This window comes from Diabrotica undecimpunctata, chromosome 2, assembly GCF_040954645.1.
Source record: "Diabrotica undecimpunctata isolate CICGRU chromosome 2, icDiaUnde3, whole genome shotgun sequence".
Taxonomy (NCBI): domain Eukaryota; kingdom Metazoa; phylum Arthropoda; class Insecta; order Coleoptera; family Chrysomelidae; genus Diabrotica; species Diabrotica undecimpunctata.
Window position 1 is genome coordinate 36,219,958 of NC_092804.1, and position 19,174 is coordinate 36,239,131.

Genomic DNA, 19,174 nt, shown 5'->3' on the forward strand with positions numbered 1-19,174 from the left:
ACCGTTGACCAGAAGTAATTGGTTGGTTGGTTGGAACAGTTGGTTGTATCAGCTGAAATGTTTGTTGCTGAATTATCTTGATTTACTTCCATGAATTCGAATTCTGAGGTATATGTTTGCATCACTTGTGGTGGATCTTTAAGTGTTTCTGTACCAGTTGATGTTATATTTATCCTTTCCATTACTTCCTACAGTTTTATCACAATTATTGCTATCGGTAGGTCTATAAATGTTAGGGGTAGGCTTCTTTCTGTACTTTCTTCCAATTATTTGTTATAACCGTTGACCAGAAGTAATTACTATTTAAATGGGAATAAGCCACAATTAAAGGTTAAAGTACGTTTATTGATGTTTGAATTTCCACTTCGGAAATCGTTCTTTCCGAAGAAAATAATTCCGAAGTACAATTTTACGAAGAAACAAAAATAAAAAACAATAAGTACATATTTTATTAAAAAATTTATTTATATTCAATATGATCCAGAAAATTACTTTTACACAAAGGGCAAAGAAAAGAACTCTTTAGACATTGTTTTAGACACAACGGATGAAATAAGTGCTTACACGGTGTCATTCTAGCTTTGGACATAGTATTGAGACAAATGGCACATATGTCTGACCATGCTATAATCTCTTCTCTTGTAGCAATTTTAAAACTTCTAAACATTGCTTTCTCTATCTGTAGAAGCTTCCACTGGTTGTGGTAAATATCTTTTAAACGTATATATAATAAAAAGTACATACTCAGAAGAAGAAAACTAGAACATTGTATGAAGTAAATATACATGGATGCAACAAATGCAGCTGTTATCGCTATAAAGTTAAGGATCATTGGCACATAAAGGTATTCCAAGTTATCTAATAAATCTATATTGAATATTTCTACTATCTCCGGTAGGGTCTCTGTAAAGATCTTCTCTGTACACAGATAATATATAAAAGTAACAATACTGTAACTAATACTAGGACTATAGTTAATACCTTGTTCTCTTAAGCACACAACTAACACAACTGCTTTGGCCCACTCTAAAATTAATTTAATGACCCAGTGCAATAGTTGATCGCCAGATCGAAGTGACGTGAAGATTGTCAATCTATGTGTTTGAAATATATCCTTGACTCTTGTAACAAAATAGCCGAATACTGAGTAAAACAGAATTGATGTTAGTGCCATGATAACGCTTTTATCACTTTTTAGATCCCGAAAATCTCCGTTCTTTTCTAGTATCGAGTCGACGAGAATGAAGAAACACACCTGAAAATAAAACTGTATTATAGAAACTATATATATATATATATATATATATATATATATATATATAAATATATATATATATATATATATATATATATACACTGATGGTGTATCGTCAAACGAATCATAGGAAACTCCAACGGGAAATTCTTAACTGTTGAATTTCTACTTCTCTATTTATTTTACTTCAAAAGTTGTAAACTATTTGTAGTGCAATAAAATCTGTATTGAAAACAAATGTTAAAATTATTTTAAAAATTCAACCCATTCTAAAATTTTGCAAAAATATACATTTGTTAGAGTATTGTTGTAAAAGTTAAGCCACACGTAGTGCAGAATGTGTACAACGGGTTGCGTGTGATCACAATGAAGTTGGATATTAACAATATTTGAATTGTAAATATTTTTATTTTATGATTTATTGTTTAAAAAACCATAATATGTACTTTAAAAAACATAATATTGTTTAAAAAACCATATAAAGTTGATAATATGTACTCAGTTCAACAACAATATTGCTAATTTACCAAGGAATTTAGAAAATCAAAACAAAATAAATGTAATATTAGCAGTAGTTAAAAGAAATGTCATTCATTTAAGCCGCCACAGCTTAAAATATAAAAAAAAAATAAATTCCGTTCTTATAAATTTCAATTTTATCAAGAACTAGAAGGAGATGCTAAGAAATGAGCCGGGTTTTTTTTATGAAATTTTAAATAGGGCTAATGCAGACAGACAATTAAAAAAACATATTATTTAGCGATTAATGTACGTTTATATGAAATCATGCACCAAATGTTCAACGTTTAAAGAATTTGGTCCACAAGAAAGCCTGAGAATATAATTGAAAACAATACTCCACTCCAGATAATTCCAGATGAAGAAGGTTTCAAATGGATGGGTGCCCTGCGCATATTGCACAAGAGCTGGAGAGTTAAGAAATTTCCTAACTAGACCTAACTCTAAGCCGGAGATCGGGTGATCTAGCTACAAACACTTATTTTAACTGAAAGCATTCAAAATTCTAAAGATTTTTCCCAAAAATTTACAGATATTAAAGCATTAAAAATTCGAATTATTGAAGAGTGTGCAAAAATAATGATACGCGTTCTGGCTAATATTAGACGAGAGTTTTACAATCCATTGGCATATTACTTAGTACAAAATGGCGGATTGTTTAAACATTTGTTATAGTTTTCTGTTTAGAAATTATTGTAAATTATTTTTTATTCGTTCTTTAGATAATAAACACTTACAGTTATAATTAGGAATCACGATCCCAGTATATTCCGACTTTTTAGAAATACTTTGAGTTGTTGTTTAACCTGGAACTGGTATATTAGACTTTAATGAACGTAACTTCATTGTGACCAAACGCAACCCGGTACACAGAGTGTATTATGTGCGGCCTAATTTTGACAACAGTACTGTGGGAAATGTATCATATTTTTGCAAAAGTTTGGAATGTGTTTAATATGTAAAACAATTTAAATATTTGTTTTTAATACAAATTTCAGTCATCCTCAAGTACTACCTTTTGTATCAGTATATGTCTAAAATAGCATACCTACTATAAAATTTTGTAATATTTTAATCAGCATTATGTTCGGATATAAAAATTATACAGCTTTGTGTCTTTTTACAAATCAACATAAACAAAAAAAAATCATTACACGTTAAGCGAAGTTTTATCAAAATAATTGGAAAGTTTTGTATGGTTTTCTCTGATGGAAAAAATCGCGCTACGTTAAATTATTTCACACTTTTATAAAAACTGAGTTTCTTCTCGGCAAAATACAAAAACTGCATACGAAAGCTGCACTCTTTGACTTTAAAACGCATCTTCATTTTTGTCGACAAGACATTTGGATCAAAAGATATTTTTACCGTCCAGCTGATACAAATTTTATTGAACATTGATTTCGCGCGCGTACCTGACATGCAAAATCGACGGTCGCTTCAAGCGTTGTTTCTAAGAGAACGGTTCATTCTACACAAAAATGCTTTTAAACATTTTTGTTTAAAATTATTACAGCTACATTTTTTATTTGAGACATTTTTTTCTACGGTATACAGATTCTTGATAAATTGATTTTTCCACGTTTTTACCCCCATGTGAAGGGGGTTTTAGGAGGGAAGCCGGGGGAAAAGTGGTAAACATTTTTACATCTTTTTTGGCGTCCCAAAATTAATACTCTCTATAAAATTTAGCTTGTTCGTAAGGTTTTTAGGGGTCAACTATCTGACGACTGGACTAATATACAATTATATGATTTTTTATTAATAATATCTTGTAATAATATGTTGTTTAATGTTAATTGAGTTTCATTTACTTCATTAAAAGATGATTTAAATTAATTACTTGCTGCAATTTACAATTTTATATGATCTATTTTAATAGGGGTAGTTTTCATCCCTAAAAAATTAAAAGCAACCAACGGAATGAGTCCGTGTGTGTGCGTGTGTGTTTTATTGGCACTGGTTTTGACAACCAACTGGCCAGAGAATGAGTCCAAAAGTGAAGTGTAGGGTAAGTATAACCTAAATCCAAATTTTTATGCAATTCGATGTTGACACGGTAATCTTTTTAGGGTATCCAGTGTAATCTTTTCATTGTCTCAGTGTCCAAGATTTGCACTTGTATGTTAGTATTGAAAATATTAAACAGTTGATCCATCTGATTTATTAGCTTTGGTGAAATTTAGGTGTCTTTCTATCTTTTGTATTTTTTCTTTTTTTGTTTTCTTTTGTCTTCTCCATACCGATAGTTGCTAAATCACATCTAGGTTTTATCTCCACCTGATTTAATTTTTTTTTTAATTTAAGAGTCCCAAATACAAGTCTGAGTTTACAATATCAAAACAGGTAATATTGGTTAGATACCAAAGATAGACAGACCAAATATTTGACTTAAAAATTATTTTGTTTTACAGTTTTTTACTTAGGAACTCTGATATAGACTTTATGAAAGTTATTTTTTATTTGAATATAACACCAATTGATGTACTATGATGTATTTTATTATGTAATTTATATAATTACTTAATCGCCATACACCTTATAATAAGAAATGTATATCTGATCAATCTTGTTTGTTAAAAAATAAAAAAACTTTGACTTGAATAAATTTTGACATCTTTAAAATGTTTAATTACCTGAGATATGAAAGCATAAAATGTCTTCATTTTTATAAAAAACTGTTCAACAAAATGTACTTCTTCCATGATTTCTGATACGAGGCCCAGAAACAGTTCTCTCGCAAATAGATGCCATCCTACAACAAAATTTGAAAATATTATTAGTTTTCCTAAACAATTTGTTTTATTTAGGTATGTATTAGTAAAATAAATAAGGATTCTGTAGTTCGTAAATAATCTGGAAACTGGACTATTCTTATTTTATCGATGTCTCATGCTATACGCAAAATTAATTTTTCATCGAACTCTTCGGATGAATGGTCCTTTTCTGGCGAATTGAATCGATTTCTGATCCCACTCAAAACCACTGTTCTTGACCCCACTGAAATCTCAACTTCCGATAAATGGCAAGATTGCATGCCAAATATCCTGATCCTGCGATAAACTGATTCTAGAGGAAGCAGTTGACCTGGAGGATACAACTCTTCCTGTGAAATGACTTGTGAAGATAGATAACCAGTCTTTAAGGGGTTTTACTTTTAAGAACTCGAGTTTTGCGGTCTGTAATTCAGCTATTCCAAACTCGAAATACATTTGATGCATTTCTATATTTGAGAAATTTCAACCTCACTGGCATATCTTCCTATTTCATTTTTTTTATTAACTCATTTTATTAACATATGTTTGTTTACATAGGGTGTAGGAGCTTCTTCCATTTGAGAGTTTCTTTTCTTTGTTTAGCAGTTGTAAATGTTACTAATTTATTGTGAATAGTTTAATAAAAAGGATGTAAGTTAAAAGCAATAAAATAATAAAACACAATTACCACTACATATCACCTAATTGAGGTAGAATTTAAAAAATCATTGGTTTTGGTTAAACATTAAATCTGTTTGGTAGATCATTTGGTTTAAAACGTTTCAACCTACGCACTTCATTATAGTCATCGAATAACCGTTCGCGAGTACATTGGAGTGCACTCTTATCCGTTCACCATATTTGACACTATAACTTGTTACAACTTCTTTTATTGAAGGCACTTCCAGATCTTTTTCTATAGAGGAGGATGTACCATACCATGGAGCATTTACTATAGACCTTAACACTTTATTATGGAAGCGTTAGAGGATTGCAAGATTAGTATTGCCAGCGGTGGTCCATAGCTGAATACCGTATGTCCATATGGGCTTGAGGATCGCCTCGTATATAAGCAGTTTGTTATCCAATGTTAACTTAGAGTTTTGACCAATCAACCAGTACGTATGTCTAAATTTAATCCCAGTTGTTTTCTTTTGATAAAGATGTGCTCCTGCAAGGTTAGTCGTTTGTCAAGATGGATACCTAAGTATTTTGTGTCGTTCTTCTTGCCTAATTGCTGGCCATTGAATGTGACCGGAGGGCATTCACCTAGTTTCATTGTAAAGGTTACATTTGTTGACTTGATCTCGTTTAATCTAATTCGTCAATTTTAGCCAAGTTTTTATTTTATTTAGGTTTTTTTGGTAAATTTTCTGATGCTTTTGTGGGATTAGAATAGAGTAGTATGATGCGCTATAGATATTTTTGCAATAACTTGCTGTTATCAGATCAAACCCTTGGGCTTTTTTTGGTTTTGTATTTTTCATAATTGTATTTCTTATTTCGGTCAGCGTGAAATTTTTTATCGGTAAATCCAGTTGAAGCGTGACTTCTAAGAAGTTATAAATATCGCTAAAAGCTTCAACTATTCCAAACTCCAAATACTTTTGATGCATTTCTATATATTCCTAACTCTTCCCTTTCAACCTTCCTGGCATATCTTCCTGCTTTATTCAAATTTACTTAATTGATTGAAATATCTTCTGAGTGGAGTTCAGTAGCAAAAATCAGCAATAACAGTACGAACATTTATGTGCATTGTTATTACTGATTGCTATAAAATTGAAGAAACTGCGTCAAAAATTTTTGTGTGCCATCAAATATCATCATTTGCAATATAACTGTAAATTCAAAATTAAAAAAAAACACCATTCTCAACAAAACTTAGCTTGTATTTAGGTATAAGCTTAGCATTTAGGTATAAACAAATCGTTGCAAGTATCACAATTTGACGAACCATATCTTGGTTACCGTTATTTCTAGAATATGTTACAATAGACTATTTTACTAATGCATATAATATACCTAAATGTTCAAGAAAAAAAGTTAATGAAAAATTTTAAAAATAGCTGTAAAACTTCGTAAAATCGTTAAAAGTAGAAAATTTTGAAGAACCCTATGTGGCTTAAAATTAGACCTAGAAAATTTTACTATGAAGCCTATGTCATCATGGTCCGAAAGCCGGAAAAGAACACCACGTTTCCACAAAACTACAGGCCGATAGGCTTACTTCCAGCAGTCAGCAAGATTGTGGAAAGAGTCATACTCACAGACTCCAAGCAGACAGTCCGGCTAGGACTAATACCAAAAGCTCAAATCATATTTAGAGCAGACTACTCCAGCAAGCTACAAGTACTTAGACTAACAGAGTATATAACAGCCAGATCATAGACAGGAGTAACCTTCCTGGATCTAAGCAAAGCCTTCGATAGAGTTTGACATAAAGGATTGATATATAAAATAAGAGGCTATGGATACAGTGGAGCCATGACAAGACTGATCTCTTTGTACTTGGGCAACCGAAGCTTCAGAGTTCGAATAGGACAAGTCCTGTTCCAACTTTGAAGTCCGTAGGCTTGAGTGTTGCAGGGATCAGTCCTATCACTCTTATTGTATACAATATACACCGTCGATGTTTCAAGAACACCTGAAACACTACTTAGCCTTTAAGCAGACGACACAACAAGTGTGACCAAATACAGAAATATCGGCATAGCGGTCAACAACTTGCAAACAGCACTATAAAGCAATGAAAAATAGAGTATTGAGTGAAGAATTGCCATCAATTTCGAGAAAATGCAAGCGTGCTGTTAAAAAAAACAAGGAAGAATCCAGAAGAACATCTGATTGCAAAACAATCTCAATGAATGGAAAAGAGATGCTAATTACCTGGAGGTCATAAAGGACCAAGGATTGACGTTCAAAAAACACGTAGGTAGATATAACGTTACAATAAGCAACAATAGCTAAAGCAGCAATAAAAGGACTCGCAGGTAGAAAAAGCAAACTAAGTACTAAAATAAAAATAAGATTAATAAATGGCATCATATTGCCGATATTAACATATGCATCTCTCGTATAGGGACATATCTGCAACACAAACAAAAAAAGGATACAAGTGGCCCAAAACAGCAGCCTATTTGAAGCAGTAAATGTACCTAGATACGTCGCTAAACGTTTCTTGTTTAGAGAACTTTAACAAGTAAGGGTGATTGACATAATGGTCAAAAAGCCAGAGTTAAGTTCGCTAAATTAGAAAACTACTCAAGCGCGATATTGCAAGAAATAATTAGCTACGATGCGTTCCATAGAAAGAAGGACAAACGTCCAAAGCAACACACTCTGGCAAGTACATAAATACTAGATAAGTTCGTAGCTCTATCAACGAAGATACTCACTGGAAGAAACCCCAAAACTCGGCCACAAAGGGGCCACATCCTCGAGCACCGAGTAGTCGAACTAGGAGTAGCACATAGTAGAGACTCGAGTCCCTATCAGCATTGTCAGTTCGAAGATACTTCAATAGAGAAAGCAGAAAGAAAGCGCCTCATAGAGTTCTTGTACCCGTGACTCCCACACGACAAGCACTTGGCTGATAAGAGAGCCCATATCGCACATCAGAGTGCTATAGGGGGAAAAGGAATGTTATGGATCATTAGAGCGCGATAGAATTCCCGGTTTCACGAATTAATACAATTCGCTTTAATGAATTGTAACCCCAAAATGGCATTCAAAAGTTCCTTTGGTTTAGTACAGAAACTACAACAAAGTAAAATGAAAAAATGTAACCTAATATATCCAAAAATTATAGTAGGTATCTTCTTCTTCTTCTTCTTCTTCTTCTTCGTCTAGCCATTCACGTCCACATCTGAACATAAGCCTCTTCAAGTCTTCCTTTCCATTGTTTTTTATTGTACGCTACTTGTAGCCAATTTTTCCCGGCAGTCCTTTTCAGATCATCTGTCCATCTCATAGGAGGTCTGCCTCTAGGTCTTTTGTGTTGGTATGGTCTCCAGGTTAAAATTGATCTGTGCCATTTATTTAGATCGCTCCTAGCTACATGTCCAGCGTAGTAGGTATCATAATTGCAAAATAAATTGCAATAAGATAAGAATAAAATTATTTTTAACAAAAATAATATATTACATTCAAAAAGATAGGCTTCTAGTTTTATGGATTACTCCTTAAAATACCTTCTTAATTACCTGTTTAATAAATTTAAACAAATTCAAAAATTAAAACAAAAAAAAAATAAATTAAAATTTAGCTGATTGTCTAAAGTAGTTAAATATAAAAACTCAGTTTTTTAAATATTTTCATAACGTTAGTACCTTATATGATGCTGCTGATTACCTATAATTTCTTCTTCTGACTCTGTGTGCAGCGATAATGATATTGTGGACATAATGAACTGATATAATTTTGAAAGTGTTTCTAAATACAATAAAAATAATGTTAAATGACAGTTGCTTTATTTTGACTGACATCGTTAAATTATGACTTTATTATAACACCATATTTGTCACTCTGACGTTTCTGTTAAGGTAAGATTTAAATATTTTAAACTTACCTATTGTATTTTGCCATGATATTTCAGTATCAGTTCATTTTAAACTTTAAATAGTTCATGGGTTATAAAGAACAATCGTGTCATTTTATTTTTAGGTTATAAAGCGGAAAATATTAATTTAGTTCATTTCAGAGGTGAAATATTATTTTCATCCATTTTACAACATTAAAAAAATGGTGAAATCTTGAATTATCCATGTCTGTCTGTCCGTGAACACAACTCCTCCATTATAGAACAGACAGAATGACAAATGAAGGAGGCAGGGAATAAAGGCGCAATGTCACTATTGGTACATTTTTCAGAAAACTATATTTTCTATTTTTTTATTTTGTAATATTTAACTTGTATGGTCCTAAACTCCTTTTTTTACAGGTTGCTAAACAATTTAGTAAAATATGTTATATAACAGTATGAGTGTTAATTATATTAATTTAATAAAAAATATTTTAAATTAATAAAAACAAAGAATGTTACTGCTAGCGCACAAAAATAAGTTAAACAAGGCCTTTATTATCTTTTATTATAATTAAAAAACAATTTACTTAAGAAGAATACTGATGTGGTAAAGATTCAAAGTACTGCTGAGCTTCTTTGGAACAAAATGCACTAAGAGACACTACATCTTCAAATTTTTCTCTAGAAAAAGTTAAAAGTAACTGGAGTGTCATTGGTTTTTTTTGCCCTTTGGAATCACTGTATTTGAAACGAAATTTCCATAGTACGTTGGACGATGAAAAATCAAATGGGGAGATTTTTAAAACTTTTATTGGTCTTGATTGAAATGGACATTTTTTAAAGAATTTGTTATCAAAATACTCAGTCCAGGATTTCAGCATATTTTGGTCAACTTCAATCACATCAAAAGGAAACGGTTTTTTTCTTGAATTCCGGAAAACTTTAGCCCATTCCTCTGGCAATTCAACTCTTGATTTTTGATTTATAATGCCCTCTCATTGGAAAAATCATATGTATGGTCTTAAGTCTCTTCTCTATGTGAACAAGATGATACAGAAATCTTGCAACTGTATAGTTTTTATTTTGGCCACCACAAGAATCTGCGAATACAAACAACTCTTCAACTGAAGGATCAAGGAAATTATGGACGAAATGGTAAAGGAGAGAAGACACATCGTCTGCGCCTTTTTTACCTATTGTCTGTGGGTATGTATAAAAAACACTTTTATTGAAGACTAGTACGTGTACGTTGAACGTAAATACAGATAATTATCTTTTGTAATAGACATCATTTGTGGAAATGTTAGGCACTGGCAAGTTTTTTTGGTAGTCAATGCTACCAATGCTCTCGATTTTTTCATTGGTTTTGCATAACCTTTTCATTTGCCGTTTTTTCTTTAAAAAAGCTTCTGCTTTCATTTTATGAAGTTTGCTTGCAGTGTAAAGGTTTTTTATCTGTTTTTCCAGAACAAGAATTGATTCGCTTGCAGAGAGGGGGTTAAAGTTAACTTTTTCTTTTTTGGGTGATTTTAGTTTTGCAACGCATTCATCACACGTACTGCAACTATCTGTTCGGGGGTACCCGAATGAAATATTAAACTTATTCGTAAATAAAGTTCGGTAAGATTCGTAAGAAATGGGTGCCTCTTTGTACATTTCCATGTACATCTGCCACATTTTCTTAACGTTTAATTCCTCAGATAGGACACTTTAGAAGAATCTTTTAAGCTATAATGGGATTCTCTTCCTTTAAAGGGAGATATATGTTGCATCACAGCAGCAGTAACAGCCTCCGATAGCTTATGAGGGCGATTAGCGTGTTTACCTCTCTTGCTTGTAGGTGCCTCTCCAGTTAATTTCAAATATCATTGCAATAACTTTAACTTCTTTCTTCCGATTACATAAATAGACAGAAAAGCTTTAGCGCAGATAGGTACGTCAGTAGTAATTTCGTCGGCATTTTCAAATCGAACTCTGTAAACATACGTTGAATCATGTAATTTTTCTGGGTCGGTCAATCTTGACCTCCATTGTTTAATTTATAAAACTGTAATAAGGCCACATAAGTATAAATTCTGTGCATTCTCTGAGTTAAGTAAATTAAAACTACGTATTATTGACTGTCTAGCGTCAGATGATACAATTTAAAAGCAACGATATCTTTTGCATTTACACTCTGGCCCTGTTACGTGACTCTGTAGTCGTAGCCTTTTACGAACCTCATTCATCCGTCCAGATTTCTCCGATTTTTTGTGTTTTCTTGTTTAGGGTTCTCTAAACCATCACTACTACTGTCTATAAAGTCACTTACAAAAACTTTACTCATTTTTTGAATCAATAATTTAACGATATTATAGACTTAAATAAATTGCACACTGCTACGATGAATTCTTTAGTGCAACTAACAGCTCAAGAAAAGACAAGTTATAGTCACAGTGGCGCAACACGAAAGTGACAATGCGCTTTCATTCCTAGAACGCATGGACTATGCCCCTTTATACCCAGACTACCAAATATTTACTTGCGATTTTCTACTAACCTAACGCTTATATTCCCTGACGGAAGGTATTGATTTGAGCCTTTATAGTACTCCCAACACATAGCATTAAAATCTCGATTTTCGTAAAAGTTGACATTGCACCTTTATTCCCTTTCCCTGTGCCTTTCAAATGAGATGTCGAGATATCGAGACGAGAGAGTTTATAATCCAAGCTGGTAATAAAGGTAAGATTTTTGACCTTGGATTTCCGCGTTCAGAGTTGCAACCGGAAGTGCCACATTATAGTCGTAGAAATAGTACATGTGATAAATCAATCGACGTCTACTGGAAAGTCTAGCACGAAGATTTAGTTCCGGTTTAATGTCATTTCCGGTTAAAAAGTTATGACCGAAAGTTTGGAAAAATGACTCAAAATTAGTGAAATCGTATATCAATCGACACAAAGTTAGACGAAGAGACAAATATCGACTTCCGGTTCTACTTCCGGTCACGTTCGGTGAAAATCTAGCATTTACGAAGTTCAATTGCTGTTAATATTGTATCTACTGTTATAAAAATACTGTATTAAAACTATTTTTAAGTACGTATTTGTACATACAAATGTTCTTGTGGCGTTTTAATTTTTATTTATTATGTTTTTTTTAATTATCTACAATTCACATTTATTTTTGAGTTAATGATAAGAAACGGTAACATTTCAATTTTGTATTCGTTTATATATCGTTTAAAATGTTAATAAAATTAACATTTCTTTTATGTATTCGTTTATATGTGATGTAATAGGATAGCGATGCGCAACATATAGCGTCTCCTATTCAAATGTCAACTTCTCCTTCTCGTATGATGATCTAGATCATGGTCATTTGGTGCATCCTGCTAGATAACCAATCTAATGTCCAAGTGTTTGCCGGGATAAGCAATCCATCATTCACTGGTCAACGACTTTGAACGGATTAGCCGGTAAGTGGAAGGACATCCCTACTAAAGCTATCATGGCAAATTCAACCAAAGTATTAATAAATTATAAATAATTATAAATACTGTTATTAATCATGGAATACGGAAGCCAAGATTTGGCAGTGGAGGTAATCCACCTCTAGATCACAGGCCTACCAGGTCGTAACCCAGAGAAACCTCGGTGACATAACTGGAAAAGTGTATCCAAAAACTTCAGAGTTGATTATTAAAATATGTCGGGACGTGGAATGTGAAGATAATGTATCAGGCTGGAAAACTTCATAATATTATTCAAGAAATGACCAGATTTGGAGTATGTATAATGGACATAAATAAAATGAGGTGGGGCCAAATAGTGGTGCTTGTATTGTTGACAACCAAATGGTATACCACTCAGGAAATGATGACGGTCAATATATGTATGGAGTTGGAGTAATCGTATCTCCTCAATTAGGTTAATATGTTACAAATACCTAGAAAATGAAATAATAGACATAATATGTGGGAAGTTTTGTTTTTTAAACTTAATTGTTGAGGAGTGAAATAGTAAATGATGTATTTGAAAGTGCTATTGAGATGAAATGTAAATAGAATAAATTAAGTTAAGTACTACATGAACATTACATTACAAAAATATTTTACTCTATTTACATTTCATCTCAATAGCACTTTCAAATACATCATTTACTATTTCACTCCTCAACAATTAAGTGTAAAGAACCCAACTTCCCACATATGTCTATTATTCCATTTTCTAGGTACCAAATGTTGCAAAACATAAAGGGCCTTTTGTTAAAATCTTTAGTTTACACCCACTTAATTTAGACTTATGTATAGTTGGTTGCCTATCAGTACCCACAAAATTTCAGCACACTTTAGTCCACCTACATTAATTAATAAAACAAATTTTTTCAATGTTCTTAACATAAATTTAGGACAAATTCACATTTCAAACTACAACATTAATGGTTGCTACTGTTATATTATTATAATTTTAACTTATTCAATATTTAAATATTGCTAGCTTCTGTCATATTTAGACATATAACTTGAGTTACTCGAGTTACTGCTTTGTTCCGACTTCCGTCCTAACATGTCAATATTGTCATTTTAATCAGTTGCTATCAACAAATCCTCGTAGACACATCTCAGGACCAACAACCTCATGCAGAGTCTTACGTTGCCATGTTATTAATTCCACTGGTAACTTTAACATCTTAACATTAAAAATCGAATAATGTAATCTAAATTTAAACTAATAACATTTAACGGGTTTTTACCCAAATATTTAGTGGCTCAAAACATGTACACCTGTAAGTATTAACCACATTTTGTCTTAACCTTGGTCAAAATTTAAATTTCACGTTCTCTTTAATTAAAGTGGTTATATACTTTTAGAAACCACTGATGATGGAATGCAGATTCCGAAAACGTTTTGTCATATAGCCCGATTGGGTATTTTAATTATATACCTTTTATAAATGATTTTATAAGAGGAAGAGATAGACTTGTTGGAACAAAAACACGATACATTTAATATACATAAATAGGTGAAACAAGCAGCTAGTCTTTAAAAATACAACACAGCTAGCAACTAGCAAACTGCAAGATTAACAGGGAAACATCAATACAGATAAAAATCAAGAAATATGCGTGTGAACCAAATACATACAAGAACTCTTTGATGATAATAGGTCTGAACAACCTCCGTCCCACTATGTAATGACCACTTACTAATCACATTAGATAAAGTGGAAAAAGCAATATCACAATTAAAAGATGGCAAAACTCCTGGACCTGACAATGCATATGCCGAACTCTATTTAATACCGACGGTACTCCACGACTAACAAAAATATTCAATAACATATAGTTAAACATAGTAATACAAAGATCATGGCGGAAGTCAACGTTATTGCTCCACCAAAGAAAATAAAATCCGTATCCTGCAATGATTTTCGGACTATCAGCTTAATGAGTCACATTTTAAAGTTATTTCTAAAAATAATATATCAAAAAAAATAATATATCAACAGCCGTACACAGTTTGGTTTTCGAAACGCAGTGGGTATGAGAGAGGCTCTCATACAAGTGCTATTTCAACGATGCAGAGATGTGAATTGCGATATTCATGCATGCTCCATTGATTACCATAAAGCGTTAATACTTACTGGAATCGAATATCGTCTATCCATACAGAGGCAGGAGAATCCGATGATACCAAAATCAAACATGAGGTCTGACAGGGATGTATACTATCACCCCTGCTCTTCAACATTACTCTAAAAAATCTTTCAAGGAGCAGTAGAGGATGTTGAAGCCGGAATTCTAATTAATGGAGAATGTATCAATAAAATCAGATACACGGATGACACGGTGGTATTCGCTGACAGTTATGAACCTCCAGGTGTTAATGAATAGAATTACAGAAATAAGTAAGAGATATGGACTTTCACTAAACATTAGGAAAACAAAATGTATGATGATCTCTAAAAAGAAACAGCAAATTTAAAGAATCTACCTACCTTTGTACGAATGTCAATGAAAATTGGGAACATTCGCTAGAAATAAAATGTAGGATAGTGAAAGCAAGATCTGCATTTTACAAAATGGCTAAGCTATTCAAATGCCATCATTTATCAGTACCAATAAAAATCAGGTTACTACGATGTTATGTCTTTCCTATATTGTTGTATGGAGTTGAATCGTGGACTCTCACAGACGCTACCTGCAAGAAAATTAAGGCTTTCGAAATGTGGCTTTATCGTTGAATCCTGAAGATATCCTATACCGACCACGTTACTAACCAGAAAGTTTTATTAGGAATGAAAAAAAGAAAAAGAGTTGTTAAACACAAAAAAACAGCCAAAATTGAATACCTCGGTCACATCATGAGGAACAGCGAAAGATATGGATTGCTGCAATTAATTCTAGAAGGAAAAGTCGAAGGAAAACGAGGACCAGGAAGCGAAGGATTTCCTGGCTGAAAAATCTACGTACGTGTTTCAATACAACAACCACAAATCTTTTTAGAGCAGCATTTTGCAAAATACAGATTGCCCTGATGGTCGCCAACATTCGAAATTGATAGGTACTGTAAAAAGAAGATTTTTTTATAGTATTTCGTTTTAAAATTTGTGAAAAACGACATATTTAGATGAAACTAAATTAAACAAAAATAAACTAAAGAGTTACCATGAAGCCTGCCTTGCAAGTAAGCTTCAGGGCAGGATATGGCACAAAAGACCATTTTCATACCATAAAGATCTTAATAGAAAAGTGCATCGAGTACAACATACCACTGGTTCTTTCATTTGTCGATTACGAGAAGGCTTTTGATTCTGTAGAGTTTGAAACAGTACTGAAAGCCCTAAATCTAAAAACATCTACGAGAACGCTAGTTCAAGTATACGACTACACAAAGACAGAAAAATTCAGCTTAGGTCGAGGAGTTAGATAAGGAGACAATATTTCACCAAAATTGTTCACGGCAGCTCTAAAGTCAATATTTAAGAAGACTCAATGGCAAGATATGGGCATCAATATACATGGAGAAAGATTAAATCATCTAAGCTTTGCAGATGATGTTGTATTAATCGCACATAACTTACAGGATAGAGTTTCTATGATACATTCGCTTAAAAGTCTGTAAAAGCTTAAAAGAGCAGGATTAAAGATAAACTTTGAGAAAACTAAACTTATGACAAATCTTGTAATGAGTGGAAATATAACTATAGACAATAATACCATACAACAAACAGACACTTACAAATATCTGGGACACGAGATCAAAATAAGCAGACAATCAAACACATGAAATACAGAGGCGAATAGGCCTGACAAGGGCAGCATTTGGCAAATTAAGCCATATTCTAAAAAGTTCAATTCCCATGTGTCTCAAGCTAAAGGTTTATAACCAATGTGTTTTGCCTGTACAAACTTATGGAGCAGAGACTTTAACACTCACGCAAAAATCTGCTAATAAACTCAGAGTTATACAACGAGCCATGGAACGTGCAATACTAAACGTGAGCCTTCAAGACCACATAACAAACCAACAAATCAGGCAAAGATCAGGAGTTCAAGACGTCATCGAAAGAACCACGACGCTTAAGTGGAACTGGGTAGGGCACTTAGCCAGAACACAAGATGGACGGTGGACAAGACATATTATAGAATGGAGGCCCAGAAAATATAAAAGAAGCCGAGGACGACCATCGACTAGATGGACCGATTATATAAAACGTGTAGCGGGAAACTGGCTTCAAGCGGCCCAGTGTAAAGAACACTGAAAAGAACTGAGGGAGGCCTATGTCCAGCAGTGGACGCGATTGACTGATTGATGATGATGATTGTTACCATAATTTGCATCACTACCTTCTACTACTATTTAAAAGAAATAATGTAAAAATTAAAGTGAATCTTAAGAGATTAAATAATATGGGTCCATACTTTAACTTTTTGTTTGCCATCGTAATTATTTATTTTTGTTTTTGATACTATTATGACGGTTTTTCATTAGTTTTGAGGTAGTGTATGTTTTTTTCTTTTATTGTAATAATTGCAAAAGACCACTAGAACTTGCAATAGTAAAGTATACAGACATTATTTTTGTTTTTGGTACGAATTACTAAGTAGGGTCAACAAAGATAGGGAATCGCTAAAGACATATAGTGAGGGGAAATTAATATTGATTACTACAACCGATCCTTAAAGTAAAATAGAAGGCCGTAGAGGTGTAGAAAGAAATCAGGGTACTTAGTTAAAAAACATTCGTGAATGGCCTCAGAAATCAAATGCAGGACAATTATTTCTTGTGACAGAAGATCGAGAAGCCTTCGCAATGGTGATCGCCAACGTTGGATAATTGCCTGATGTTACAAGTAAAGAAGAAGAAGTGGTACGATAATTTTCAACAGAAGGATATGTGGCGCGACAAGTTTTGAAGGGTGGGCGTTCTATTTAAATCAAGCAACTTATAAATGATTTCAATTGTGCATATTGGCGGCTAAATTCATAACACCTCGTATGAAATATCAATGAATTGCATACATTGGGTTAACTGACAAGCGCTTGTTGTTTATTGATTGCAATTTCACGTCATCACCCTCGTTATTAATGAAAATATTGTTATTCCATGAGGACTAGGATTTTTCAAAATTTAGAAAAAAATCGAAATATCTCGAAAATACTTCATTTTTGGTATAGAACATTGTACACAAGTTTTATCTTAAATTTCATGTTGAATTCGCAAATAAAGTAAAAAGTATTAGGTTCTATTCAAAATAACAAAGTTGACGTCTACTTCCGGTATAACCGGAAGTATCATCAGGACAATATTTTATTTCAACTCAGTGTCATTCAAAACCTAGACGTTATTAGAGACTATAAATTAAAATTTCAGTAAAACTTTAAATTTAGTCGTTTGCATAAAAGTATTGTTTATGCTTTGTAGGTCTTTAACTATTTTAAATGAAAGTTACTATACCTAATTTGCGCAATATGCTATTTGTAATTTAGTAAGTTATATATTATTAAATCTAATTAAAATATACTATACTTACGGATTAAGTTATTTGTTGATCCATAATTTTGATAGAAATATTTTTATATATCGTACACATGCAGTCGTAAACGTTCATGGTTAGTAAATATTTATCTACAGAAATACCTAGCTTGTTTCTATAAATACCCTTTGGCAAACGGTTATTTGTGTAAAAAATATACGTACATTTAATGCATTTTAAAATCTAGTTCTACAACATACAGTTTAGTTTTTTTTATGCGATTACCTGGTTAAAGTATATTTTTCAAAGTTTTACATTATATTGAAAAAGCTAATTAAAAGATACGAGTTATGTCTAACAAGTTATTGTCTGAGGCTAGCGGCGCACCACTAAAAATATCAAATAACCCCCTGAAAAAATACTAATGATTTAAACAAAGTGGAATAAATTCCTTATGTCATTTGAAACAAAAAACCCTAATATTTTTTTTATACGAATGGCAGACCATGAACAAATTCCCCTTCGTTGGCTCAGTGAAGATGTTCGTTCAGTTGTAATGGAAACACCAAATAATAGTAGCAGAGTTTATTGTTGAGACGTACACTTTGGGTGTTGACCCGGGATTACTTTGAGTAGAGACTGATGAAGTTGATCGTTGAAGACTATCAAGTTTGTTGAGTGAATGGCTCTCGGATTTGGTACTGCTCTCGGCTCTAGTATGGCTCTTGGCTTTGGTACTGCTCTCGGCTCTAGTATGGCTCTCGGCTTTGGTACTGCTCTCGTTCTCCCGGGTCTAGTGGTCTCTCTCTGCTACTGAGGGTGTTGCTGTTATTAATAGTTTGTTGTAAATTTAAAAAAAGTAAGAAGAAGATATTGCAAATCCTTTTTTTAGTTGAATTTGGTAAAAACAAACACTTGTGTCTATTGGCATAATTTCTTCATCATTTATCTTCTTTATTTTTATCATCAATTTAGCTACTTCGTTATGAGTTAAACATATATTTTCCTAAGAATTTTACACTCACACCAACTTTGTTTGCAACTGTTTTTACTGATGTCTGTTACTGATATCTATGTCTGTTACTGGTAGAAGTATGCTGTTTATATTATATTTGGTTAAAGCTGCAGATTTAACTAATTTATCGACGTCTTCAT

The 19,174-nt window shown here is 32.7% G+C and overlaps 1 protein-coding gene across 3 annotated transcripts; it reads right to left on the minus strand.

The window, feature by feature from the left end:
• Positions 1-440: 440 nt before the first annotated feature.
• Positions 441-18,148, minus strand: LOC140433270 (uncharacterized). Of its 3 annotated transcripts, none has more exons than XM_072521301.1 (3): positions 18,077-18,148; positions 4,411-4,529; positions 441-1,255 (listed from the first exon to the last, which is right to left on the minus strand). In XM_072521301.1, the coding sequence occupies exons 2-3, from the start codon at positions 4,477-4,479 to the stop codon at positions 461-463; spliced, it is 864 nt and encodes a 287-aa protein (XP_072377402.1). In that variant the 5' UTR covers positions 4,480-4,529; positions 18,077-18,148; the 3' UTR covers positions 441-460. The 3 variants fall into 3 exon arrangements, with proteins under 3 accessions (XP_072377402.1, XP_072377400.1, XP_072377401.1); XM_072521299.1 differs by lacking the exon at positions 18,077-18,148 and adding an exon at positions 8,884-9,011; XM_072521300.1 differs by lacking the exon at positions 18,077-18,148 and adding an exon at positions 8,862-9,009.
• Positions 18,149-19,174: the final 1,026 nt, after the last annotated feature.